The sequence below is a fragment of the Zingiber officinale genome, chromosome 8A (assembly GCF_018446385.1).
Source record: "Zingiber officinale cultivar Zhangliang chromosome 8A, Zo_v1.1, whole genome shotgun sequence".
Taxonomy (NCBI): domain Eukaryota; kingdom Viridiplantae; phylum Streptophyta; class Magnoliopsida; order Zingiberales; family Zingiberaceae; genus Zingiber; species Zingiber officinale.
The window spans coordinates 31,257,721-31,284,292 of NC_056000.1; the positions used below are offsets into that span (position 1 = coordinate 31,257,721).

General features: G+C 47.6%; 1 protein-coding gene and 1 long non-coding RNA gene across 2 annotated transcripts; one reads left to right on the forward strand and one right to left on the reverse strand.

The window, feature by feature from the left end:
- The first annotated feature begins 133 nt into the window (after positions 1-133).
- On the forward strand, positions 134-22,937 carry LOC122008300. Its single transcript, XR_006119258.1, has 3 exons — positions 134-322; positions 829-947; positions 22,270-22,937. It is a non-coding gene; the product is annotated as an uncharacterized LOC122008300 (long non-coding RNA).
- Positions 22,938-23,074: 137 nt separating this feature from the next.
- Positions 23,075-25,497, reverse strand: LOC122008299. The gene is made up of 2 exons (XM_042564002.1): positions 24,184-25,497; positions 23,075-24,098 (listed from the first exon to the last, which is right to left on the reverse strand). Exons 1-2 carry the CDS (start codon positions 25,482-25,484, stop codon positions 23,360-23,362), a joined length of 2,040 nt encoding a protein of 679 aa, XP_042419936.1. The 5' UTR covers positions 25,485-25,497; the 3' UTR covers positions 23,075-23,359.
- Between the last annotated feature and the right edge of the window lie 1,075 nt (positions 25,498-26,572).

The window sequence follows — 26,572 nt, forward strand, 5'->3', positions numbered from 1 at the left end:
TTTGGCCAAATCTTTCATTACGGACGGTTCAAGCTTGTGGCTGGCCGTTGAGCACCACGAAGAGGCAAGATGGATTATGCAAAGGCCAAGAAAGTTTGCCAATAAACAATGTGGCACGTTGGTGCAGAGAATATACCAGCTGCCTTGTGGATACTTTGACGGCTTCTTCCATTTCAGGGAATATTATTTTAGCAGCTTGGGGTATTGGAATTGCAGCCAATGGATTGATCAGTTCCTATGTAGATGAAAACAATTCTTAAGTAACTGGTTCAGGAGATATTGAGTAGAAGGAAGTAACTGGTTCTCAGGAGCAGGTGACTTGGTAATTTTTCCAGAGTCAATGAGTTGTTTATTTATTCCCTCTGTTCTGCAGCTAATGAGAAGTCAAATGGTTGACAATTTAAAATCAATGTTTTCGCAGAATTAGAAGACTAGAAAATAAAATCGCTACGTACGCAAGGAACATTAAGAGGATTTTAAGTAGACATTTTTCTCTCTTTATCTTCCATTATTTTTTTATAGTGTTTTTAGTCTAAAATTCAAACTGACACATAGATTACAATTATTTTAACTTCACTCTCTGTTTTTTTTTTTATTTCAATATTGTACTTTTACAGGTGCATAATTTCTGGAAAAGATATAACCTTTAAAAGAAATATTTGCTCACTGAAAAACAAGTCATTCCAAAAATGCACTAAAGTTCAGCAGATACCTGCTGCAACATGTTTAGTTCTGTAGATAAAAATTTAATTGCTGGCCATTCTCCAACTTCGCTTGGGTGATTTATTGGTTGCCTTTAATTCCTTAGCCTTTCTTTGACTTCTTCAGGTGATTTATTTGTTGTGTCTATGAGTTCTAACTGCTCTGATCAAGTCTTCTTGGATGACCAACCCTTTTAAGGACTTGCAGCATTTTTTGCCCACCGAATTAGTGCGATCAACTATGAGGTATTGCTTCTCCTCAGTGTCATTCCTTCAGTATCGCAGTAGTTTCCTGAGAAGACTCGGGTGGCTTAGAATCATCAACATTGAGAAACTTACTCATCTTTTTAGAATTTGTAGTTTAAGTTTATGGATATAATGGTTCATTAGGAAAGTCGTATGTTCTTTTTGAGTCCATAAAAACACAAATGAGGTTTGAGTTAATGATGACCAGTAGTATATGGGGTAATCAACAAGTGTTCAGATGGTTCCTTTGACGTTTTACTTCATCCAACATGAACATTCATATCCACAGTCCACTTGTAGTGATATGACAATGATATCTTAGGACAGCTATTTGACGAAGTATTAGATCCTAGTAAATGTCCAGGGATCTACTATAAGAAAAAAGATCTATAATAAATGTCCTTACATTAAAAATTTTAATGACATCATCGAAAACATCCTATAAAATAATATCTACTTAGATCCTTCTCCCAGATCCTTCTCCCATTCCTTATATTTTATGATGTCATTATACAATATTTTAAAACTATCACAATATAAAAATATAATGACAATCTAAAATGTCAAGAAAAATCATATTTTAAGGACATTAATAAATATCACTTTAACTATTTTATAATGATATTAATAAATATCATTATAATAATTTATGAATATATTTAAAATTATCATTAATATTTATTTAGAATATATAATTTAAATTAAATATTTACACATCATCACAATTCATCTATCATTTACAAGGTGAATTATTCAAACATGTTCCCTACCTAAACATGTTCATATTCTTTGTCTGCTTTAGAAGGTGAATTGTGAATGATATGGCAAGGTGCCGAGCATTCACCAAGCTGCTACTCCCTCGGTAGCTTAGTCTGAAGACTCTTAGCATCCTCTTATATGTGTTCATCTCATGCCGTATGTGTAGCCACCACCTGATCCTCGTCAACCTCTAAAGAACACATGCTCTTTCGTCTCCTCCTCTAGTCCACAGAATAGAATGTGCATCTCCTATCCTCCAAATAGTATTGCCTATCTCGTGTAGGCAGCCTCTAGCGTGTCAACATCCGTAGGTTGGAGGCATAATTCGTTTGCAGGTACTGCTTCCATATGGTCTTCGCCCATATGGCTTCTTGTCACTAGTACATCTGAAGAAATTACAAGCTTATTGTGTACTTTGCCTAGCCCAATGATTCTTGATAGTCGAACTAAAGGTCATTGGCACATTGTTCACCATCTCATATGGTTAATGTTAGATAATAAATAGTAAAAATTGTGGGACAAACCACAGTTGAGACTATGACTCTAGTAACAAGCCTCTTAAACTCTCCCTAAAGATCATTATCGAAGTGCATTTATTTATTTTTAGCTAATTCTCTGTTGGAGATTTTAGAAAATTAGACGAATTTAAATTATACTGAAATAAATTCAACTTATCTGTCGAATTCTAACAAGTGTTGATTGCAGAGTGGCTGAGTGAGCAAAATAGCCAAGAGCTAGCAGATCAGCCGAGCGGGAAAATCGTCCAAACGGGTAGAACGGTAAATCATGCCGAGTAGGCGAGTACTTGACTGAGCAGAATAGGGTAGCTGTAAGTAGTGCGGTCTAGCAGTAGATCAGTCTGAGATTGATCGGGCAGAGTAACCGAGCAGGGAAAGGTAGGGCTTCTTAAAGACAGAGTAACCCGAGCGATAGAGTAGCTAATCAAGACAAGCGACCGATCGACCGACTGACCGAGTTGCAGAAGGAGATAACCAGGCTGAGCAGCCTTACAGTAGAAGGTAAGGTGGCCTGAGTGATAGAGCAGCCGAGAAAGCAAAGCAACCGAGCGAGCATAGCAGAACAACTGATCAAGCAATCGAGTGGTAGTGCAGCTAAGTGGGCAAACTAGATAGATCATCCTAACAGTAGAAGGCTGGGGAGCCTAGAGGCAGAGTAGCTCGAGTGGGTAGTGGCCAAGCGGTCGAAGAGGCGCTCAAGACCATGCTCAATAAAAAGAATCCATGTGGCAAAATCCAAGTCTTGGATTTGCACCCCTGTCTGAGAGAGAATTGTTGGGACCGTTGGATCGGCTAGAAGGGGGGTTGAATAGCCTAACAAAAAGAACAACCCTTCACGAACTTTCAAATAAACACTTGCATAAATTAAATAAACAGAAAGTAATAAATAGAAAGAGGCTCACATACTTGACTTGGTTACGATCAAGGAGGTTGTTAATCCAAGGAATGAAACGCGTACTAGAATATCTCCTTCAAGTGGAGAAGCCTCTTACAGCAGTGAAAGTACAAAAAACAGAAGCTAAAATAGAAATGAAAGCACACAAGTGTTGGATTGCTAATTCTTCAGATGATATAGAGCTTCTGGACCAAGACTGTATTTATAGCCTTGGTAGGGCCGCCTGGAAGGGTTCCAAGTGTTTGGGAGGGGATAAAATTTTATCCCATTCGCAACGGATCATGTTTGATCGTGATCCGGTCAAAATCCAACTCCGAGCACCCAGAATCGCTCCGGGCGCTCGGACTGGTCCGGGCACCCGGAATGGTTCTGGGCGCCCAGATCACTAAGGTTAACTTTGTTGACTTTTGGTCCTGGCCCTCTGCTCCAGTGTTACTCGCCTCGGTCCGAGTCTTCCGCTCCGGCTCCGCTCGTTTGGGTGATTTCAGCCAACTGAAATAAAGCTCACCCGAACCCAATTTCGGCCTTCTCGAGCAACCTTTCGCTTCGACTTCTCGTCCCTCGGAAACGCCGCTCGCCTCCTTCTCGTCCGCCCGTGTACTCTTCCGCAGCACCTCATACCTCAGACACACCGAGCCCGTCGGCTCTCTTCCGTGTCGTCCTTCTCGTTAGCTGCGTCTTTTGCTCGACTCCTTGTGCTCCTAAACTCCTGCACACATAGACACAATGTTAAAACACGACAAGACCTAATTTAACTTGTTGATCACATTAAAACAACCTTGGGATTCCAACAAGAGTCTCTCCCCATTCATTTGTTCACATCATTAATGCATGTGAATTAATGTCTTAAAACTCTCAATGTGAGATTAAAATCTCATTCACAATAGAACTTCTTTTCTCTTCCACCTTTTCTCCATTCACCTATATCCAACATTCTCTCAATCCCTCATCCTTAATAGATAGTCTCAAATGGTTGTGATAGATTTCCATTATTGACTTCCACAATAATTTAAGAAGTCAAATATTAGAGCTTGCGCTAAGCACATCCTATAGGAGAGACCTCACGGGGATGGATTCTGATGATAGACTATATAGTAAATAGTTGTTGGGTGTAAACCCGTTACAATATGTGTGATCGTCTCAGAAGCTCTGTTTCACGCTTCTGAGTGCGTACCAGATGCCAGATGCACAAGGACTTACAATTAAGTAGGTTTGAGCAGATAATCTCAAACTGTCGACTCTAACGAGCCGAGCCACGCGCCGAGTAGGTGAGTTGCGGACACCATGAGTTGTTGAGTGGCGCCAAGTTGCCGCTGAGAGTTGCTGACAGGATGTCGGGAGCTACAACACGACTTCAGAGTTGATGCCGAGTCCAGCAGAGCACTGTCTCCTTAAAACAGATTCGACCCCTCCGCGGTGCTCAGAGGATCATGTGGGCGTCTGTTTCCCAGGATAAAACGGCAGGATCACGAGCACAACCGAGCACTGGTTGTCATAACGATCTGAACTAGATCCGAAAACTATCACTATTTTTGTTGAGCAAAAGAAGTGCACAACAGAAGGGAAAGAAACAAGGGGATTCAAGGAGGAATGGAAGCACACTTGTGCTTTTCTCACACAACTCACTGGAGCTTTTCTCACAAAACTCACTGAAGCTTTTCTCGTTTCTGTGTCTTTCTTCATTCCCCTTCTCAGGTCTTATATAGACCTTTGTTTTGCTTGGCTTGCAAGCACAGCAAGCCACGTTGTGGCTTGCATGCTTGCTATTGGCTTCCACTTACCAGCAAGCCACAACGTGGCTTGCTGTTGGCGGCAAGCAAGCCACGTTGTGGCTTGCATGCTTGTCAAGTGGCTTGCAAGCTTGCCACGTGTTGTGGCTTGCTTGCAAACTTGCCACGTGGCCTGTCACGTGGCGTGCAAGTAAGCAGGCGACTTTGGCTTTGGCTTGCATACTGGCCAACAAGTTGCATTACGCAGACATATCGTGTCCTGACCGGATTTTACGAGCAATGGGTTGATGTCCTTCGGGCCCTGGAGTCTCCCCCCCCCCCCCCTTTTGTTCCAAATCAGCCCGAAAGCCTCGCTTTCTTTCGTTGTGGGACTATAACCCACAAGTCGCATTTCCATTCAACTTTTTCCAACAATCCCCCACATGAATGAAAACAAGGATTTGTGATAGTCTTCGACAGTTGAGTCGAGTATAGGATAGGTAGGTGTTACCCTTTGAACCTTCCTTTGTAAACTCTATTTGCTCACTGGCTGAATAGTAGACATGATGTCTTTGAACTGTTCGGTCGTTGGTGTAAGCATGGACAGATCTTACCCAAGACTCTCCCTGATATAGCTCAGGTCTTATGAGTGTGTTCGTTCTTGGCCATGAACACGCCTGGTCCTGTGAGAAGCTCTCAGAATTGTGCCTCCAATTCTCTTCGAAGCGGCCCCACTTCTTTCTCACATAGGTGATCTCTCAAGAGTTACCATCTACTCTTTTTGATCATTAAAAGTCCATCGGCTTATCCTGATCTAGTCACTGTTTCATTGGGCTCCCCCTACAGTGTGTCTAGTAAGTGTAAAGTAGTTGTCCCTTTGAACCTAGTTCTTGGGATCTCCAATCAGCATAGGTTGGGTGTCCTCTGTACTGATTGCTGACAACAGCATCAGGCCCATTCCCTGTGATGAGCTTGCAACTAACTCTCGATTTAACCCCTTGGTTAGTGGATCCACTAGGTTATCTTTTGACTTCACATAGTCAACAGTGATAACTCCAGTTGAGAGTAGTTGTCTAATGGTATTATGTCTACGACGTATATGTCTAGACTTACCATTATACAGATGGCTCTGTGCCCGACCGATTGTTAATTGACTATCGCAATGTATGCAAATCGCCGGCACAGGTTTTTGCCATCGTGGAATATCTTCTAAGAATTGTCGTAGCCATTCAGCCTCTTCACCGCATTTGTCAAGAGCTACAAAGTCAGATTCTATTGTGGATCTGGTTATTACGGTTTGCTTAGAAGATTTCCAGGAAATGGCTGCACCAGCTAGAGTGAAGACATATCCACTTGTAGACTTAGAATCTTTTATATCAGATATCCAACTTGCATCGCTGTATCCTTTGATCACAACAGGATATCGTGTGTAGTGCAGTCCATATTCACGAGTATACCTCAAGTACCTCAGTACTCTTGTTATCCCTTTCCAATGCTCAACACCGGGATTACTTGTATATCTACTTAGTTTGCTTACTGCGTAGGCTAAATCTGGTCGTGTACAACTCATCAAGTACATCAAACTACCAATCACTCGAGAGTACTCTATCTGAAAGATACTTTCACCTCGATTTTTCGATAGATATTAACTCGTAGCTATTGTCGTTCGTGCCAACGCAGTCTCACCCTTGGTGAATTTCTCAAGAATCTGGTCCACGTAATGGAACTGACTAAGAACAAGTCTTTCTGTCATTCTAAGAATTTTTATTCCTAGAATTATATCAGCCAGACCCATGTCTTTCATGTCAAATTTTGAGTTCAATATATCTTTAATGGATTCGATTATCTTATCATTACTCCCAATGATAAGTATGTCATCTACATAGAGGCACAAGATGACATAGTCACTCTCTGTGGTTCTCATGTAGACACATTTATCACATTCATTGATCTTGAAGCCACATTCCTTCATGGCATTATCAAATGTCTTATGTCACTGCTTTGGTGCTTGTTTCAAACCATATAATGACTTCACCAATTTACAGACCTTGCTTTTCTGTCCTGACACAGAAAATCCCTCAGGTTGGTCCATATAGATTTTCTCTTCTAAATCCTCGTTTAGAAAGGTTGTCTTTACATCCATTTGATATATTTCGAGATTCCATAGAGCAGCGATAGCTAACAATACTCTAATAGAAGTTATTCTAGATACAGGAGAGTATGTATCGAAGTAATCAAGGCCTTCTCGTTGTCGGTATCCTTTGATTACCAATCTGGCCTTGTATTTATCGATTGTGTCATCTAATTTCATTTTCTTCTTGAAGATCCACTTGTAACCTAATGGTTTACTTCCCGGAGGAAGATCCACGAGTTCCCAAGTGTGATTTTGCAAGATAGATTCTATCTCAGATGTAATTGCCTCTTTTCAGTGAGGTCCATCAGACGAGCTTACTGCTTCTGAGTAACTCCGGGGCTCACTTTTCAGCATGAAAGTGATAAAATCCGATCCGTAGGATTTTTCTACTCGAGCTCGTTTACTTCGTCTAAGCTCAACCTCAATTGGTTCATCATCTTTTTCTTCGTCTTGTGTTTCATATGCCCGTTTTGAGGAGCTAGCATCCTCTCGGGTCTTAAAAGGAAATACATGCTCAAAGAACGAGGCATTTCTCGATTTGATTATCGAATTCTTGTGTATCTCCGGTATGTGTGACTCAGACACACAAAATCTATACGCAGCGCTGTTTTGTGCATATCCAATAAATATGCAATCAACAGTCTTTGGTCCTATCTTAATCCTTTTCGGATCAGGTACCAACACTTTGGCAAGACACTCCCACATTCGTAAATATTTGTAGGACGGTTGTCTTCCATTCCACAACTCATAAGGACTCTTATCTATTTTCTTCTGGGGTACCTTATTTAAAAGGTAATTAGCTGTTAACACAGCTTCTCCCCACATGAACTCTGGCAGTCCAGAGCTTAATAGAAGAGCATTCATCATCTCCTTTAGAGTTCGATTCTTTCGCTCAGCAACTCCATTTTGCTGAGGAGTATAAGGAGCTGTTGTTTCGTGTATGATCCCATGTTCAACACACAACTCAGCGAATTGTGATACATATTCACCGCCTCGGTCACTTCGAACCACCTTAATCTTTCTATTACGCTGGTTTTCAACCTCATTTTTATAGAGAGCGAATTTCTCTATAGCTTCATCCTTACTTTTGAGAAGATACACATAACAGTATTTTGTGTTATCATCTACAAAAGTGATAAAATATTTATTACCACCACATGTAGGCGTACTTTTTAGGTCGCACACATCAGTGTGGATTAGGTCAAGTGGTTCATTACTTCTTTCAATATGTTGAAAGGATGACCTTGTCATTTTCGCTTCAATACAAATCTCACACTAGTGTTTTGGGTCAAGGTGGAATGTAGGTATGCTTTGCATGTTTATTAATCTACACAATACATCGTAGTTAACATGTCCTAGTCTACCATGCCACAAACACGAAGACTCAAGCATATAAGTGGAAGAGCTTTCATTTTTATTTATCTTGGGCCTAATAGTCCTTACATTGAACTTAAACAACCCATCAGATACATAGCCCTTCCTATAAACACTCCGTTCTTGGACAATATAACTCTGTCCGATTCAAAAACAATGCGAAAGCCATGCTTGCTCAGAAGTGATCCGGACACTAGATTCTTCCGAATCTTCGAAACATACAGCACATTGTTCAGAGTGAGGTCTTTGCCCGAGGTCATCTTCAGCACCACCTTTCCTTGGCCCATGACGTCCGAGGTTGCTGAGTTTCCCATGAACAGTTTATCTCCAGTGACTTCTTCGAAGTTGTGGAGCAGCTCTTTGTTGCAGCACACATGTCTGGTGGCTCCAGTATCAATCCACCATTGTCGAGTATTGGAACCTATTAGGTTCACCTCAGAGATCACGGCGCAGAGATCCATATCCTATTCTCCTGCCAGGTTGGCCTCAGGCTTTTTCTTCTTTGGCCTTTTACAGTCTGAAGCTTTGTGACCCATACGATCACAATTGTAACATTTCCCTAAGAACTTCTTTTTCATGTTTTGTCCTTTGGGTTGCGTCTTGGAAGATTTTGGATGCTTTCATTTTGAGCTTTGTCCGTGCTCAACAACATTGGCTTTTATAGTAGCTTGAGAGAGCAATTTTTTCTCTGAATTCTTGTTGTCTTCTTCTATACGAAGGTGAACAACAAGTTCCTCCAGGTTCATTTCCTTCCGTTTGTGCTTCAGATAATTCTTAAAGTCCTTCCAGCCAGTTGGTAGCTTTTCGATGATAGCTGCCACTTGGAAGGTTTCGCTCAGAGTCATACCTTCTGAGTGAATTTCTTGTAAGAGTACTTGAAGCTCCTGGACTTGACTGATTACAGACTTCGAGTCACTCATCTTATAGTCCAGGAAACGACCAACAATAAACTTTTTGGCCCCAGCATCCTCTGATTTATATTTCTTGTCCAGAGATTCCCACAGTTCTTTTGTTGTTTTCATCTCACAATACACAAGATAGAGTGAGTCGGCAAGATTGTTAAGGATGTATTTTCGACAGAGGAACTCAGAATTATTCCATTTGTCGATCAGAAGGAGAGTGTTCACCTCATCTACACCCTTAACAGCCTTGGGAGTTTCCTCGGTTAAGATACGTGCCAGACCTAGCGTGGTTAAGTATAAGAACATCTTCTGCTGCCACCGCTTGAAATTCACTCCTGTGAATTTTTCTGGCTTTTCCCCATGATTGATTGGCACATTCTCAATCGGGGCGGAGGAGGCCGGCACATGTTGAGCCTGTTGCATCTCAACATTTTCTGCCGCCATAGTAACAGAACGAATCTGTTTTAAGTTTTGTTGGGTGTAAACCCGTTACAATTTATGTGATCGTCTCAGAACCTCTGTTTCACGCTTCTGAGTGCGTACCAGATGCCAGATGCACAAGGACTTACAATTAAGTAGGTTTGAGCAGATAATCTCAAACTGTCGACTCTAACGAGCCGAGCCACGCGCCGAGTAGGTGAGTTGCGGACACCATGAGTTGTTGAGCGGCGCCAAGTTGCCGCTGAGAGTTGCTGACAGGATGTTGGGAGCTACAACACGACTTCAGAGTGGATGCCGAGTCCAGCAGAGCGCTGTCTCCTTAAAACAGATTCGACCCCTCTGCGGTGCTCAGAGGATCAGGTGGACGTCTGTTTCCCAGGATAAAACGGCAGGATCACGAGCACAACCGAGCACTGGTTGTCGTGACGATTTGAACTAGATCCGAAAACTATCACTATTTCTGTTGAGCAAAATAAGTGTACAACAGAAGGAAAAGAAACATGGGGATTCAAGGAGGAATGGAAGCACACTTGTGCTTTTCTCACACAACTCACTGGAGCTTTTCTCACAAAACTCACTGAAGCTTTTCTCGTTTCTGTGTCTTTCTTCATTCCCCTTCTCAGGTCTTATATAGACCTTTGTTTTGCTTGGCTTGTGATCCTGTCCGAACCAGGAGTCAACAGACGCTGGGGATGTGGCGCTCCCTGCTGGATCCTCGAGTGCTCCGGCGAACCTGCAACAAAACCGAGCCGGGAGGGGTGTCCCGGCGACGGTCCTCCGATGCTCAAGTCAGGCGAGGAATAACAAAGAGGTGGCTTCAAAGATCCAGACTTGTGTACCTCCGGTGAAGAAATGGAGACCTTATATAGACCTCTCGAAGGAGCCTGGGCGCGCCAATCAAAGCAATCACCTGCTTTCAACCATGCCCAGGTATGGGTCTGTCAGAAGGACATCCATAAGGCCATACCGCTACTGTATCAACCTCTCCATGATGTGACGGCAAGACCCTCTATCGTGAAATCTTGTGTACGGCATAATCATCAGACATGCCTTTGCTGACATCCCATATCCCGAGCCGAACGAATAGGCCGCTCGGCTAACCTTTGTATCCTCGCCCTTATCCTGGCCGAACGGACCACCCGCTCGGCCCTTCGGTTCCAGCCGGGCAGACACCCGCTCGGCCATTCGGTCCTCCTGCCTTGGCGTGAAACCCAAGCCTTGCTGGGTTATCTCTGGCTCCGCTCGGACCGCTCACCCGCTTAGTCAGTCCTCCATCCGTCCTCAGGCTGGGACCCTTCAGGAAGTGGGTCCCCTATTCTTACCGCCGGATCACTTGCCTCTCCTTCAAGTCTAGTCGAAGGAGGCAGTGAGTCCGACTGACTGGACTATGTGTCCGAGCGGGCGGTCGTCGCCTTACCGTCGCTTATAATATCCCTTGAGCCGTTCGGCCCTTATGCCGAATTCAGCCACTCGGCTCTTCGTTTTGGATGTCTTGGCGCTCAACGTGGATGTTTGCTTGTGTAAATCTTCTCGAAAATCACGCAAATCCTTTTCATTAAGTCGAAGCATGCGCGGTATGGGCGCATTAATTGCGCCTGGTGACAGAGAGCCACGTGGCTCTTCGCGCGTGGCGGTGATGATCCGTACGATGGGACGCCGATTGTTTTGAAATGGACGGTCAGATGATGACCTCGTCTCTCATGACCTGCATCCAACGGACGAGGCCGACCAGCCTCGTTCGCATAAAGCCTTCGTCTTCGCCCTTCCGCCGCATTCTGTCTCATTGCGCGTCCTCCGTCGAAGGTGCCCGCGGCTACATCGTTCCGGCTGTCCTAGTTCTTGCCTCTCGGTGGTTTTCGGCTTTCTGGTGATCCTCTCCGTCCATCTTCCCTCAGTAAGCTTCTTCCTTCCTTTCGTTCGGCCTTTCCCTTTCGCGGGGAACTCCTTTCGTCCCCTTGCTTGCGAACTTTTATCTGTCCTCCGTTTCCGAGTTTCTTTCGGCTTCCTTCTTTCTTTTTCTTGGTACTTTAGTCATGGCGAGCACTTCCGTACCCGCTGTTGATGTTCATGGTCCCTGGTATATGACCATGGAGAGTAAATTTGACGAGGAGGGTGCTCAGCGTCTTGTTCGGACGTACGGGATCCCGGATGACCATGAAATAGTTGTAGCCGACCCGACCGACCGGCCCCATAACCCGCCGATCGGTACTATTTATTTTTTTCTAGACCAATTTCAGGGCGGCCTTAGATTTCCTACCCATCCATTTATTTTGGAAGTTTGTAATTATTTCCGCATCCCGCTCGGCCAACTTGTGCCGAATTCCTTTAGGCTGCTGAGCGGGGTGGTCATCCTCTTTAAGCTGCACAGTATCCCACTCGACCCCAAAATATTCCACTACTTCTTCTACCCCAAACAATCCGAGTTGGGTACTTTTATTTTCCAAAGTAGAATAGGCTTCAAATTTTTTGAGAATATGCCGACCTCCAACAAGCACTGGAAGGAGTTCTTCTTCTATATACGACTTCCCGAGCGGCCAGCATTCAGAACCAAATGGCAGACCGCTGTGCCGACCCAGCCGGAGCTCGGCAAATTCAGAAGCAATCCAGCCTACCTTCATGCGGCAAACTGGTTGTCCGGTCAGCGGTACAAAATCGACCAGTTGCTTCTCAAGGGGGTGTTGTACATTTTTGGATTATCTCCCGTTCGGGCCAATCTTCCCTACCGCATGGGTAAGGACTCTTTACTCACTTCGCCTTTTTTGTCTAACTGATTTTAATTTTTTCTACTGCAGCTGAAGTCATGTGGCGCTCCAAGGCTACTGATCATCTGAAATTGAAAGCCGTGGAAATTGAGGCGGCTACCAAAAAAGAACTCGCCGAGCGGGGTCTAATCCCCAGCCGCCCGGCAGCTACAGGAGAGGGGGGGACGCAGTCCGCCCCTGAAACAGAGTTTCCTCTGCTCCAGCAGAGCTGGGAGTCCCCCAGGCCGGGGATTCACCACTGGAAGTTCGGCGGAAACGTCGAAGGGACTCCAGCCTTCCGCCGACCCCAGAGGGCGAACCACAGGCGCCGATCGAGATCGCTTCGCCAGATCGCACGCCGTCGCAGATCAGGACCCCCGTGGCCTCGCCCACCGCACAACCCTCTGGCTCTCCTCCACGGACTCGTCGTCGCTTACGACGGTTGGGCGAGACTTCAACCATAGGGGAGTCCTCGGGCCAGGCGACTGCGGCTGAGGAAGTGCCGGCCGGCCACCCGACCATCAAGACTACCCTTCGATTCCCATCGGAGGAATATTTATTGTCTGCCGATCGGCCATCAAGCCCCGTTCATGAAATAACCTTGACGGGTCCGCTCGCCAAACTTTTCGAGGACGCCCAGATTCGGGTGGCCCTCATGACGCCCAAGCAGCTCGGCGATAACCATATGCAGCAAGCCACTCAGGTAGGTTCGTTTATCTTCTTGTGCCATACTACTGTTCAGTTCTTGATTTTGTTATTTCCCTTACAGCATTGGGCGGAACAAATCGCCACTAGCCATCGGCTGGCCGAGCTGGAGGATCTCATGGAAAAACTCCAAGTCTCGGGGGGTCCATCGGCCGAGCGGGAGAAACAAGCCCGTGAGGCCGAACAGAAGAAGGCCGCCGATCTGGCTACAGAGGTGGCTCGACTTGAAGGCCTGGTGAAGAAACGCGACGCAGACGTGAAGCGCGCCAGTAGCCGGAAGAAGCGGGTGATCGCTGATCTGGACAAGATGAAAGTCAAAGTCCGAGCCGTAGATCAGCAATCTAAGAACCTGGAAGCCCAATTAACCGCCGAACGGGATGGGCGCTCAGCTGAACGCACTAAAGCGGAGGTGGACCAAAAAGTTCTCCAGGATTCACTAACTGCCTCCCGAGCGGCGCTCAGAAAGTACAAGAAGGGAGAGCCGAGTCGCCTAGCAGCAGCGCGCCAAGAATACCTCCACTCGGAGCGGTTCGGCGCAAAATTTGGTGGCAACGTCTCCTCAACTTTCGCCAAGGCGGTCAAGGTCACCACGGCGTACTGGAAGAAGGGAGGGCACCTTCCTGCTGACCTGAGCATTCCCTCTTCAGATCTGGCGGCTATGATTGACGATATCCCGGACGCCTTTTTTAATTTTGAGGACCCGGAGTGAGGCGAGTTCTTCCAAGTACTTTCTGTATTTCATCCGCTTCGCGGATGTAAAATTTTCGTTCGGCATAGTTGTGTTCCTTTGCTTGTATTTTTGTTTGCCCTTCAGTGCCCTTTTTTTTGTCTGTTTGGTGCTTATCCGTAGAGTCAGTTAAGCTCCACGTGTTCCCCACTAGACGACCGATCAGGTTAACCAGTTGACTTGTTTTCCTCGAAGTCGTTTAGCGCTTGGCTATGCTGTTTGCATTCAGTGAATGCGAAGTATTGGCAAACTGATGGCCGATCGGACTTAATCAATTTAGTACTTGCGAACGCTCGTTATTTGGCGTCCTTAGTTTCGTCCAGTAAGCTCACAGTCGCGGGTGCGACTCTCGATCTTTAACGACGGAGCTCGTCGGCGCGGATATTTATAGCCGATCGGCGCGGCTCTCGATCTTTAACGACGGAGCTCGTCGGTATTCCGCTCGGATATTTATAGGCGCCGGCTCATAGAGTTTATTTCTAACTTCGCCTGTTATTCGATTTCCCCCTTGAGTGTTTATAGACGCGGACCGTCTCTCGATCTTTAACGTCGGAGCTCGACGGTATTTATAGCTCGGCGCGCTCTCGATCTTTAACGACGGAGCTCGTCGGTGAGGTTATTTATAGCCGGTCGGCGGCTCTCGATCTTTAACGACGGAGCTCGTCGGTAGTCCGGTCGGCGCGGCTCTCGATCTTTAACGACGGAGCTCGTCGGCACGGTTATTTATAGCCGGTCGGCGCGGCTCTCGATCTTTAATGACGAACCTCGTCGGCGCGGATATTTATAGCCGGTCGGCGCGGCTCTCGATCTTTAACGACGGAGCTCGTCGGCGCGGTTATTTATAGCCGGTCGGGCGGCTCTCGATCTTTAACGACGGAGCTCGTCGGTCTTCCGCTCGAGGGATTTATAGGCGGCTCGTCTCCGGTTTCGGCGGAGGGTTTATAGGCCGGACCGTCTCGATCTTTAACGCGGAGCTCGTTGGCGCGTTATTTATAGCGGTCGGTCGCGACTCGATCTTTAACGCGGAGCTCGTCGGCGCGGTTATTTATAGCCGGTCGGCGCGGCTCTCGATCTTTAACGACGGAGCTCGTCGGTGCGATTATTTGGGGCGGCTCTCGATCTTTAACGACGGGCTCGTCGGTGCGGATATTTATAGCGGTCGGCGGCTCTCGATCTTTAACGACGGAGCTCGCCGGTAGCGGATATTTATAGCCGGTCGGCGTGACTCTCGATCTTTAACGGAGCTCGTCGGTCTTACCTTGAGGATTTATAGGCGGCTCGTCTCCGGTTTCCGGAGGGTTTATAGACGCCGGACCGTCTCTCGATCTTTAACGACGGAGCTCGTCGGCGTGGATATTTATAGCCGGTCGGCGCGGCTCTCGATCTTTAACGACGGAGCTCGTCGGCGCGATTATTTATAGCCGGTCGGCGCGGCTCTCGATCTTTAACGACGGAGCTCGTCGGCGCGGATATTTATAGCCGGTCGGCGCGGCTCTCGATCTTTAACGACGAGGCTCGTCGGCGTGGATATTTATAGCCGGTCGGCGCGGCTCTCGATCTTTAACGACGGAGCTCGTCGGGCTTTTAAGCCTAATTTGGACAATGTTTACCTGGCCGAACGGCACAGGGTCTTCGGAATTGAGCTTTTGGCTCGGATATAAACCTCCCGGCCGCTTGGCTCGGGGGCCTTCGCTCTCGAGCTCCCAGCTTAGATATAAACCTCCCGGCCGATCGGCTCGGGGGCCTTCACTCTTGAGCTCCCAGCTCGGATATAAACCTCCCGGCCGATTGGCTCGGGGGCCTTCGCTCTTGAGCCTTTGGCTCGTACAATATACCTCCGGCTGAGCAGCTCGGGGCCTTCGGTCTTGAGCCTTTGGCTCGTACAATATACCTCCGGCTGAGCAGCTCGGGGCCTTCGGATAACTAACCGTTCGGCTATGAACACAGAATGCCTTGGGAATAATTTGTTTCCTGCGATAAAAGGAGTACAGCTATTTTGAATTTACACAAAATAGAGCAAAAGTGCACCTCTCACCCAGCTCTATATGGCTGAAGGTGATTTGCACTCCATGGCCGATCCAGCATCCGACCTTCTGCATCCTTGAGGTAATAAGCGCCCGAACGGAGCTTCTCGACCACTTCAAAGGGTCCTGCCCAGGGAGCTTCCAACTTGCCGACATCTCCAACTGGCTTGACTTTCTTCCAAACTAGGTCGCCTACTTGAAAGGCTCTGGGGATCACGCGCCGGTTGTAGTTCTATTTCATACGTTGCCGGTACGCCATCAGCCGGACGGACGCTTTAGCTCTTTCCTCTTCGACGAAGTCTAGCTCCATGTTCCTCCGTTCGGCGTTATTTTCATCATAATTTTGTACCCGAACGGACTCCACCCCAACTTCAATCGGGATGACTGCTTCGCCTCCATACTCCCTCCTTTGGTGTCGTGCGGAGAGCCCATAGGACGCCCGGGCTCTACCCAGTTGCCTCCTTCATGGTCGAGCCGAGCCCGTAAAATTCTGAGAATCTCTCGGTTGGTTACTTCGGCTTGACCGTTACTTTGAGGGTATGCCACCGATGTGAAGTGTTGCTCGATGCCATAACTTTCGCACCACTTCCCGAGCAGCTTCCCAGTGAATTGACGTCCGTTGTCGGAGACGAGTCGTCTTGGGATGCCAAAGCGGCAGATGATATTTTGCCATATGAACTTTTTAACCATCTGCTCGGATATTTTTGCAAGTGGCTCAGCTTCTACCCATTTTGAGAAGTAGTCGACCGCCACCAATAAGAACTTCCGCTGCCCGGTAGCCATGGGGAAGGGTCCCACGATGTCCATCCCCCATTGGTCGAACGGGCAGGCCACAGTTGATGCTTTCATCTCATCTGCCGGTCGGTGGGACATGCTGTGATACTTCTGACAGGATAGACAATTTGCAACGGTCCGGGCAGCATCCTTTTGAAGGGTTGGCCAAAAATACCCGGCTAGCAAAATCTTCCTGGTTAACGACCGTCCGCCTGGATGCCCACCGCACGAACCTTGGTGCACTTCTCGAAGGATGTACTCGACATCTTCCCAGCTGACGCATTTTAGGAGCGGACGGGAGAAGGCCTTCTTGTAGAGTTGATCTCCCACGAGGGTGAACCGACTAGCCCTTCTCTTCAGCAAATGAGCTTCTTCCCGGTCGGAGGGGGTAGCTCCCGAGCGCAAAAACTCCACAATAGTTGTCCTCCAGTCGCTCGGGTATGTGATGTCCTCCATCCGATCGACATGTGCTACTAAAGATACTTGCTCGATCGGCTTCTGATAGCCGACCAGGGATAACGCGCTTGCCAGCTTAGCCAATTCATCCGCCACTTGATTCTCCGCCCGGGGGATCTTCTGAATAATCACTTCCCTAAAGTTGAGCTTAAGTTTTTCGATAGCCTCCACGTAGAGCTTGAGCCTTGTACTATTTATCTCGAAAATCTCCGAGATTTGCTGAGCAGCCAACTGGGAATCTGAATAGAGGATGACCCGGACGGCTCCAACGTGCCGAGCGGCCTGCAATCCAGCAATAAGGGCTTCATATTCTGCTTCGTTGTTGGTCGCTCGATAATCTAGCCGGACGGAGAGCTGCATCCGCTCTCCTTGTTGGGACAGCAAAACTATGCCAATTCCGCTCCCGTGTCTAGTGGACGATCCATCCACGAACACCTTCCACACAGCTTCGGGTTCCGGGTCTTGCACCTCCGTCACAAAATCGGCTAAGGCTTGTGCCTTGATAGCCGAGCGGGGCTGATATTGGATATCAAATTCGCTTAGCTCGGTCGTCCATTTGATGAGCCGTCCGGAAGCTTCTGGATTTAAAAGCACTCGTCCCAACGGGCTATTGGTCTTGACGATAATCGTGTGCGCCAGAAAATAAGGATGAAGTCTCCGAGCGACTAGGATCAGAGCAAAGGCCAACTTCTCGAGTCCGGTGTAGCGGGTTTCAACATCTTTCAAGATATGACTAAGGAAATATACAGGTTGCTCCTCACTTCCCGACCAGACTAACGCCGATCCCACTGCCTGCTCGGTTGAGGATAAATAAATGTACAACGGTTCGCCAACAGCTGGCTTGGCCAGCACAGGTAGGGAGTTTAAGTACATCTTCAATTCTTCAAAAGCTCGATCGCAGTCTTCATTCCATTGGAACTTTGTAGCTTTGCGGAGGATTTTGAAGAACGGAAGGCTCCGGTCGGTAGTCTTGGAGATGAAGCGTGATAACGCTGTAATCCGACCGGTCAGCCTCTGTACTTCCCTTATGTTTCTGGGTGGTAGCATGTCCTGAAGAGCCTTCACCTTGCTAGGATTAGCTTCAATACCCCGTTCGGTTACAATATAGCCCAAAAAACGTCCTCCTTTGGCGCCGAACAAACACTTATGAGGATTTAGCTTGACCCCATATTTTCTAAGTGTACGGAAGGTTTCTTCCATATCTTTGCATAAAGTGGCCGCTCGGAAGGATTTGATGAGGATGTCATCTACATAGACCTCCAGGTTGTGTCCGATTTGCTCGCGGAAGACTTTATTCATCAATCTTTGATATGTTGCTCCGGCATTCTTCAGCCCGAATGGCATCACCGTATAGCAATACGTCCCGTCCGGCGTAACGAAGCTAACTTTTTCCTGATCCTCCGGGGCGAGCGGCACTTGATGATAGCCTTGGTAGGCGTCCAGCATACATATAAGCTCGCATCCGACTGTAGAATCTACGAGCTGGTCGATTCGGGGTAGAGGGTAGAAATCCTTCGGGCAAGCTTTGTTCAGATCTCTGAAGTCGATACACACCCTCCATTTGTTGTCCGGCTTGGAGACGAGCACCACATTTGCTAAGCAGCTCGGGAATTGAACCTCCCGTATGTGGCCGACCTCTAAGAGTCTTTCTACCTCCGCTCGAATGATAATATTCTGCTCGGCGCTGAAATCTCTTCTCCTTTGTTTTACCGGCCGAGCGTCCGGCCGGACGTGAAGCTTATGTTGGGCTATGCTGGGGGAGACACCGGGCAGCTCATGCGTCGACCAGGCGAAGATGTCATGATTCATCCGGAGGCATTTGACCACTTCTTCTTTCTGTTCGTCCTCCAGGTCGGCAGCAATAAATGTTGTAGCCTCCGATCGGCTCGGATGGATCTGAACCTCCTCTTTTTCATCATAAATTAAAGCAGGAGGTTTCTCGGTTATGGCATGTACCTCGATCCGTGGAGCCTTCCGCGCTGCGCTGGATTCGGCTCGGACCATTTCCACATAGCATTTCCGAGCGGCCAACTGATCTCCTCGTACTTCACCGACTTTGTCCTCGACCGGGAATTTGATCTTCTGGTAGAACGTCGACACAACAGCTCGGAATTCGCTTAACGCCGGTCGCTCCAGTATTACGTTGTAGGATGAAAGGGAGTCCACCACCACAAAGTTTGCTGTCCTCGTTCTCCGGAGCGGTTCTTCCCCTAAGGAGATAGCCAGTCTTACCTGTCCGACCGGGAGAACCTCGTTGCCCGTAAACCCGTAGAGGGGGGTTGTCATGGGCAGCAGCTCGGCTTGATTGATTTGTAGTTGATCAAAGGCTTTTCTGAAGATGATGTTGACCGAGCTGCCAGTATCAATGAAGATACGGTGGATGGTGTAGTTGGCTATCACCGCTTTGATGATAAGGGCATCATCATGCGGCACTTCAACTCCCTCAAGATCCTTGGGCGGATCTCGGGCCCGCTCGCCTTTTCTTGGCTGCAACCCACCTCATGGATTCTGAGTCGGGCGCTTGCCTTTCTTGCCCTGTGAATCTCCTCCGGTCGGCCCACCAATAATATTGATTTCTCCCCGGAGGTGTTGTTTTTGTTCTCTTCCCGAGCGGATCGCCTAGGTCGCTCATTGGACCGAGAACGATCTTCATGCCTTGGAGGGAAGCTTTGGGAGATCTCCTATATGTTCGCCGATCGGACTCTTGATGCCGCTGCCGGCGGTCGACGCGGGCCACCCCGTCGTATGGGATGGGTGATTGAAGGCGACCCCGACATCGCGGGTGTTATGGGAGTCGATATTATGGAAAGAGCAAAACATTGGGGTCCATACCTCTTTTCCTTCATCTTTGACCGCTCGGCCGCTACCTCTTGGACGGGACTTCGCATGATGTGCCCGGATGCCTCAACTCTTGGTCCTCTTGGTGGGCGATGGGCGTGGTGCCTCCGTTCGGCATGGGCGTACGTTGGATGAGTTCCTTCCGTCGGGCGACCTCCGCCTCTTCCACGTTTATATACTCATTCGGTATAGCATGTGGTCGTAGTCTCGGGCGGTTTTCGGAGCGCGCGGAAGAAGTCCCTTCCACGAGGCCTTGCGTGAAGGCGTTTACCATTGTCTCCGAGGTGGCTGTGGGGATGTCCACGGCTACCTGATTAAATCGTATATACGCCTGGAGAGATTCTCTTGGTTCTTGTTTGATGGTGAACGGCTGATGCTTGTCCTTTGATAACGTCGGCTGCAAGTGATGAAGAAATGCTGTTCGAACTCCTGGAAACTAGTGATAGAGCTGTCCGCGAACCTCCGAAACCACCTATGTGCGGATTCAGATAGAGTGGTGAGAAATACTCGCACTTACGCCATGAGATCTGATGCAAGGTGGCGATCTTGTCAAACTTCCCAAATGATCGGGTCGTCCCATTGTAAGCTCCGATCGGCGGTGGTGTATAGTATTTTGGTAGCGGATCCCGATGTATGGCTTCAGAGAACTGTCGGTGAACCTGCTCGGGCGGTGCGTTCGCTCGGGGAGCTTTGCCCTTCCTATGATCCCGAACGGGAGGCTCATCAGATGAAGATCCTTGCTTCCCGTGAGCGGGCGCGATTTCTGGGGGAGTACGGAAGAGTGCCTGAGGGAACCCTCCTGTTGAAACATATTCCGGGCGGTCTGCTTGCGCCGCCCGACCTGCTGAAGCCGAGGTTTGCTATTGCGCTCGCTCAGCCTATGCTTTCTCCTTTTGCTGCGCCACTATCTTGGCTGCCCTCGCCTCGACTATAGCGTCAAACTCTTCTTGTGAGAGTGCCACGGTATGTAGTCTTCCAGCCTCGTCCATTGCCTCTGCTTGGATGCAGGTGCGTTCCCATAGATAGCGCCAAATTGATCCTGTCCGAACCAAGAGTCAACGAACGCTGGGGATGTGGCGCTCCCTGCTGGATCCTCGAGTGCTCCGGCGAACCTGCAACAAAACCGAGCCGGGAGGGGTGTCCCGGCGACGGTCCTCCGACGCTCAAGTCAGGCGAGGAATAACAAAGAGGTGGCTTCAGAGATCCAGACTTGTGTACCTCCGGTGAAGAAATGGAGACCTTATATAGACCTCTCGAAGGAGCCTGGGCGCGCCAATCAAAGCAATCACCTGCTTTCGACCATGCCCAGGTATGGGTCTGTCAGAAGGGCATCCATAAGGTCATACCGCTACTGTATCAACCTCTCCATGATGTGACGGCAAGACCCTCTATCGTGAAATATTGTGTACGGCATAATCATCAGACATGCCTTTGCTGACATCCCATATCCCGAGCCGAACGAATAGGCCGCTCGGCTAACCTTTGTATCCTCGCCCTTATCCTGGCCGAACGGACCACCCGCTCGGCCCTTCGGTTCCAACCGGGCAGACACCCGCTCGGCCATTCAGTCCTCCCGCCTTGGCGTCGGAAACCCAAGCATGGCTGGGTTATCTCTGGCTCCGCTCGGACCTGCTCAACTGCTTGACGCGACCATTACCCGCTTAGTCAGTCCTCCATCCGTCCTCAGGCTGGGACCCTTCAGGAAGTGGGTCCCCTATTCTTACCGCCGGATCAGCTTGCAAGCACAACAAGCCACGTTGTGGCTTGCATGCTTGCCAGCAAGCCACAATGTGGCTTGCTGTTGGCTTCAACTTGCCAGCAAGCCACAACGTGGCTTGCTGTTGGCGGCAAGCAAGCCACGTTGTGGCTTGCATGCTTGCCAAGTGGCTTGCAAGCTTGCCACGTGGCCTGTCACGTGGCGTGCAAGTAAGCAGACGACTTTGGCTTTGGTTTGTATACTGGCCAACAAGTTGCCTTACGCAAACATATCGTGTCCTAACCGGATTTTACGAACAATGGGTTGATGTCCTTTGGGCCCTGGAGTCTCACCCCCTTTGTTCCAAATCCGCCGGAAAGCCTCGCTTTCTTTAGTTGTAGGACTATAACCCACAAGTCGTGTTTCCATTCAACTTTTTCCAACAATAGTATGGGCAAGTATAATGATCTATTAAATAATTATTTTATAATCAAGTACAATGATTTATAAGATAAGTTATTTTTAAACAATTTAAACGCGATTAGACAATCAATTTTAATTAACTAGATAATTTCATTCATTCTTTCATCCCTTCGTTTCAAGTGCAATTCATTTCCTTCTAAGTGCAGCAATCAAAGAATTTTATTCATCAATTTGCTCTGCAATTGCGGAAAAGAGAAGCACAAAGCTTATGTATCACTCACCCAGCAAGCACAAAGCTTATGTATCACTCAGCCAGCAAGCAGAGACTACTACATTGCCGAATGTTAAGCATTAATGCCTTTCCTTTTTCCAGACTCTCAAGCTACTCTTGCATGTCGTCTCACTCATTGTTCTAGCAGGAGGACAAATAAAGAGTTCTGCTTCAGTGGGCCAAGGCCATGTTGTTTCTCCAGGGAGAAGCTAAAAAGTATGGCTGGCTGTTTGTAATAGGAAGGCATGCATGCCCATAAAAAATAGTAGCTGGATTCGACAGTTCGGAGCAATGGCGCATAAACTTCATGTCAGGCTTCCAGGCACTAAAGCCTCGACCTTTGACCAGAAGCACTTCCAATGGCTTCTTCCTCTGCAGTGTAGCTGAATGGCATCCAAAGCTAAGCCACATGAAAACGGTCATTCATGGTAAGTTCATGGTCTCTAGAGCATTGGACTGGAATTGGATGCCTTAGGGCTCTCTTCTTCTGTGCACAGGTTGACGCATAGCCAACAATCATACTTGGCAAAGCAAAAGCTTGTCCAACGCAGAATCTTGGAATCCCAACTGTTCAGGATAAATCCATCACAGCCAATCACATGATAAAAGCAGACAATGGTACAAATGCTGCTTCCAGTATCACCAATGGGCAGGACCCTCCGGGACCTCAATCCATTGCTGTTCTTTCTTTTTGCAACAAGATCTTCTGATAAAGGAAAATTCTCTAGCTGTAAACACAGTTTTAACAAGGCCACGATCTCTGAATAGAGACTTCAACTGCATTCAAATCTATGTAAGTTTATTGACAGATGAAGTACCAGAACAACACAAGTTTTTGATCTACACAAAGCTTTTATGGACTCAATGACTCAACACCGGGGACTCTGCCTAACACCCACTTTACTTGTTACTATAAGAACAGGCGCACGCTTGATTCACTAAATACAGTGGATAGTTCTCACTTCTCCGGAATAACTAAGAACACTGAACAGAACATATGATCACATAATTGGAAGTAACTAGACTCATGATGCTCTGTTTCCCTTGGCATCAGCAAGTGCCCCAGAAGAGATCGCCGACTGACACTGAGGAGATAATGCCGGGGCTGTAGTCGCCTGAGAGTAATACATCTGTGGGCGGGCACGATCGCCACCGCCGAATTCATAGCCATAATTAATCATCGTTGCAAACGACTGGGAAAGATTGGGATGCTGAACCACATGGTACCCAACTCCGGCAAACGGGTGGGTTTGATCGGCCGCCATGTGAATTAGTGGTGTTTGTGATGCGCCAGTTGCAGGGGACGCCGCAGCGGCCCTATACAAAGTTGCGGCCAGTTCCGGCTTCACGGCGACTCGAGGGACCGACACAGCATGTTTTGCTGGGGGAGGCATTGAACTGGAATCCACCAGATTGTAGGTCGCAGGTGACCGGACGGGGTAGTAGTACATGGGAATCTGGGGGTCGTATGTGTGGGTTTGGACAGATTGCTGGATTGCGTGGGAGGCGATCGGGTAGTAAGATGAAGCGGGAATGACGTTGCTGGCGGCAGGGTGGGGTATGAAATGGGGATTCGCTGAGCTGTACTGTGGATGCTGTTGATGGAATTGCGGATGGAGCTGTGACTGCTGGAATTGCTCTGGTTGCACTTGGGGCAATTGGTAACCGGCGACACCATTTACCAGAATCGGAACTTGATAGCTCGGATCCGAGGAAACAGGCAGCTCACGGTTTTGATCGGCGGTGGCATTCGAATATAGCAACCTGGAAAGAGAGATCGGAAGGAGCAATTCTTCTGGCTAAGAAAATTACAACTCTTGTGTATATTAGTGACTAGAAGAAACGATACCTTGAACCGGGAACAGGGATGGGAGCTTCGTACGGACTTGGTTTTGTTGGTTGCTGAGGGAGGTTAGAGATCACACCCGGATCGTGTTTTTCATCATCGGAGGAGAAATTTCTGCGAGGGTTTTCGGTGGGGGAGATGGTCATGGTGGCGGCGGAAGATGCGGAAAGGGGGACCCATGGTGGGGGTTGGAGATAGTGAGCATATGCTGGCTCCTTACAGTCGTCCTGTCCAGCGGTAGCTGCCAAATGAAACGTTTGGGATAAACTGTCCTCGAAGCCGGCGATCCGCAGATCGGAAGGACGGTCGTCAGGGCAGGTGTGGATGGACGGGAGATTGGAGAGAGAAGGAGAGGAAGAAGCAGATCCGAAGGAGGAAGTCGTATCGAGCATCGCCGTGTCAGGGATGGAGCGAACGTCCTGGGTTTGTCGGGCCAGCTTGCTGGAAGATTTCTGGCGCGGGATCACGAGCGGTTCAGGCCGATCTATGTGGTCCTGTCCGCCACAGCTGGGGACTGTAGCGCCACTTGGGGAGTGCAGGGAGGAGTCGTCCTCGAGGCCGAGGAGGCAATTGATGGAGGCGGAGTCGGAGGACAGGCCGCGAGGGAGTCCGTCGATTCCCATTCCACCCATGGCGCTATTGAGCGCGTCAACGAACCAAGTCTCCGACTTGGAGTCATCCAGGAGAGACCCAATCGAGGACGCAGGCGACATCTCTGTCTTGGATGGAAAGAGGAACAGCCGGAGGCGGGAGGAGCCGGTGGCACCGCCCCCAGCGCCAGAGGAGGTAGCGGCCACGATTCGATCGTACTCCTCCGCCATGTTGTCGAGATCCTCGTCCGTAGTGACCGAGATGAGCGAGTCGAGGTCCTCGTTGGGGAGCTGGTACTTGAGGGAGAAGGAGCGGCCGCTGAGAAGGTTCTGGGATAGCTTGGCGGAAAGCTCTGAGAGAGAAGACTGGCGGTCCACGACCACCATGCGGGTCTCTCCGCAGACGTAACATAGGGTCTTATCGCTCGGGCGGGGGACGATGCGGCCACCGTAGCTGCACATCAAGCGGAGGCAGGAGGCGGCGGTAGCGGGAGGGGGCAAAGATGGTTCCTCCCAGGATTTGCCGGCGCGGGAGCGTAGGGAGGATTCGACATAGTCGGCGTGGCTTAGGCCGGCGGTGGCGGCGATGCCGCGGGCTGATGTTTCCATTAAAGGGAGGGAGGGGACGTGGGAATGCGTTGGCGCCTTGGCGGACGGGGAAAGGGAAGGGTGGTGGGTTTGTGATCTCATTTTATGTCTGCGTCCTCGTCTCATTATTAATTTTTGGATAATCGTCCAAGACCCCTCAAAAGTTAATAGTTTCTAGAGAAATTTCATTTGCCAAATATAGTTTACCTACATTCCTATTTTACTCTCATAGTTTAGAATATTATATTTTACCTCTTATGATTTACAAAATATAAATAAAATAGGACAGAAATTAAAGACATATTTTATTTTTATTATCATTAAAACGTATTTTATTTTTTTTTAAAAAATAAATGAATATTTTATTTTAATTTTTCATGTGAAAAATGAGCTTCTTTATTTATATTAGTTCAACACTATTATAGTAATTATGATTAAAATTATTCTAATATTAATTGATGCAGAGTTGGAAGGCTAATTCGGGACATTTGATAGATGTAGTCATCGTATAATTAATCAAATTTCATTAAACTTTGTTCCTCGGTCCGACTTGAAGGATGACATGTGACGATACTTTGGTTATTTTTTGAGTGGTCAGTCTCACTTCTCGACTGGCCTGACCTAATTCTCGAACACCAGCATCCCAGAGAACTCTGACATACTTGAGCACCCGTTTTCCTTGAACATTTATGTCTTCAAGCGGTACTTGACTTCCCTGAGCACTTGGCTTTTCCAAGCATTAGTTTTCCTTGAACATTTGATATCTTCAAGCACTCGACTTTCCCAAACACTCGTTTTTCTTGAATATTTAGGGTACATTTAGTTAGGGGTTATTCTAGATAACCTTAGTTATTCATCCAAGATTATCAACAAAAATTTTATTTGGTTTAGATAATTGATTATTCCCGAGTAATGTTCCATGTCCGATACATCAGCAAAAAAAACATGCAACCAGGAATTAAAAAACCTCGAAAAACTGAGTTTTTTCTTGATTTCGGAGTTAACGATTTTTTTTAATCCAAAATACCCTCGGATAAGAGAAAAATGTGACAAAAAAGAAAAACATAAAAAAAATAAGAATATATATATAATAAAATTTAAAATTTTAAAAACCCATAAAAAATAAAAAAAAAATAAAAAAATGGTAAAAAAACTTAAAAAATAGAAAAAAAACATTAAAAAATGAGAAAAAAAATAAAAAAGCATTAAAAAAA

Excerpts from the sequence above, each read along its gene's own strand:
- LOC122008299 (XM_042564002.1), bottom strand. The coding sequence starts at position 25,484 with ATGAGACGAGGACGCAGACATAAAATGAGATCACAAACCCACCACCCT. Across the intron at positions 24,099-24,183 it reads ATCCCTGTTCCCGGTTCAAG|GTTGCTATATTCGAATGCCA; the intron begins GTATCGTTTCTT and ends CTCTCTTTCCAG.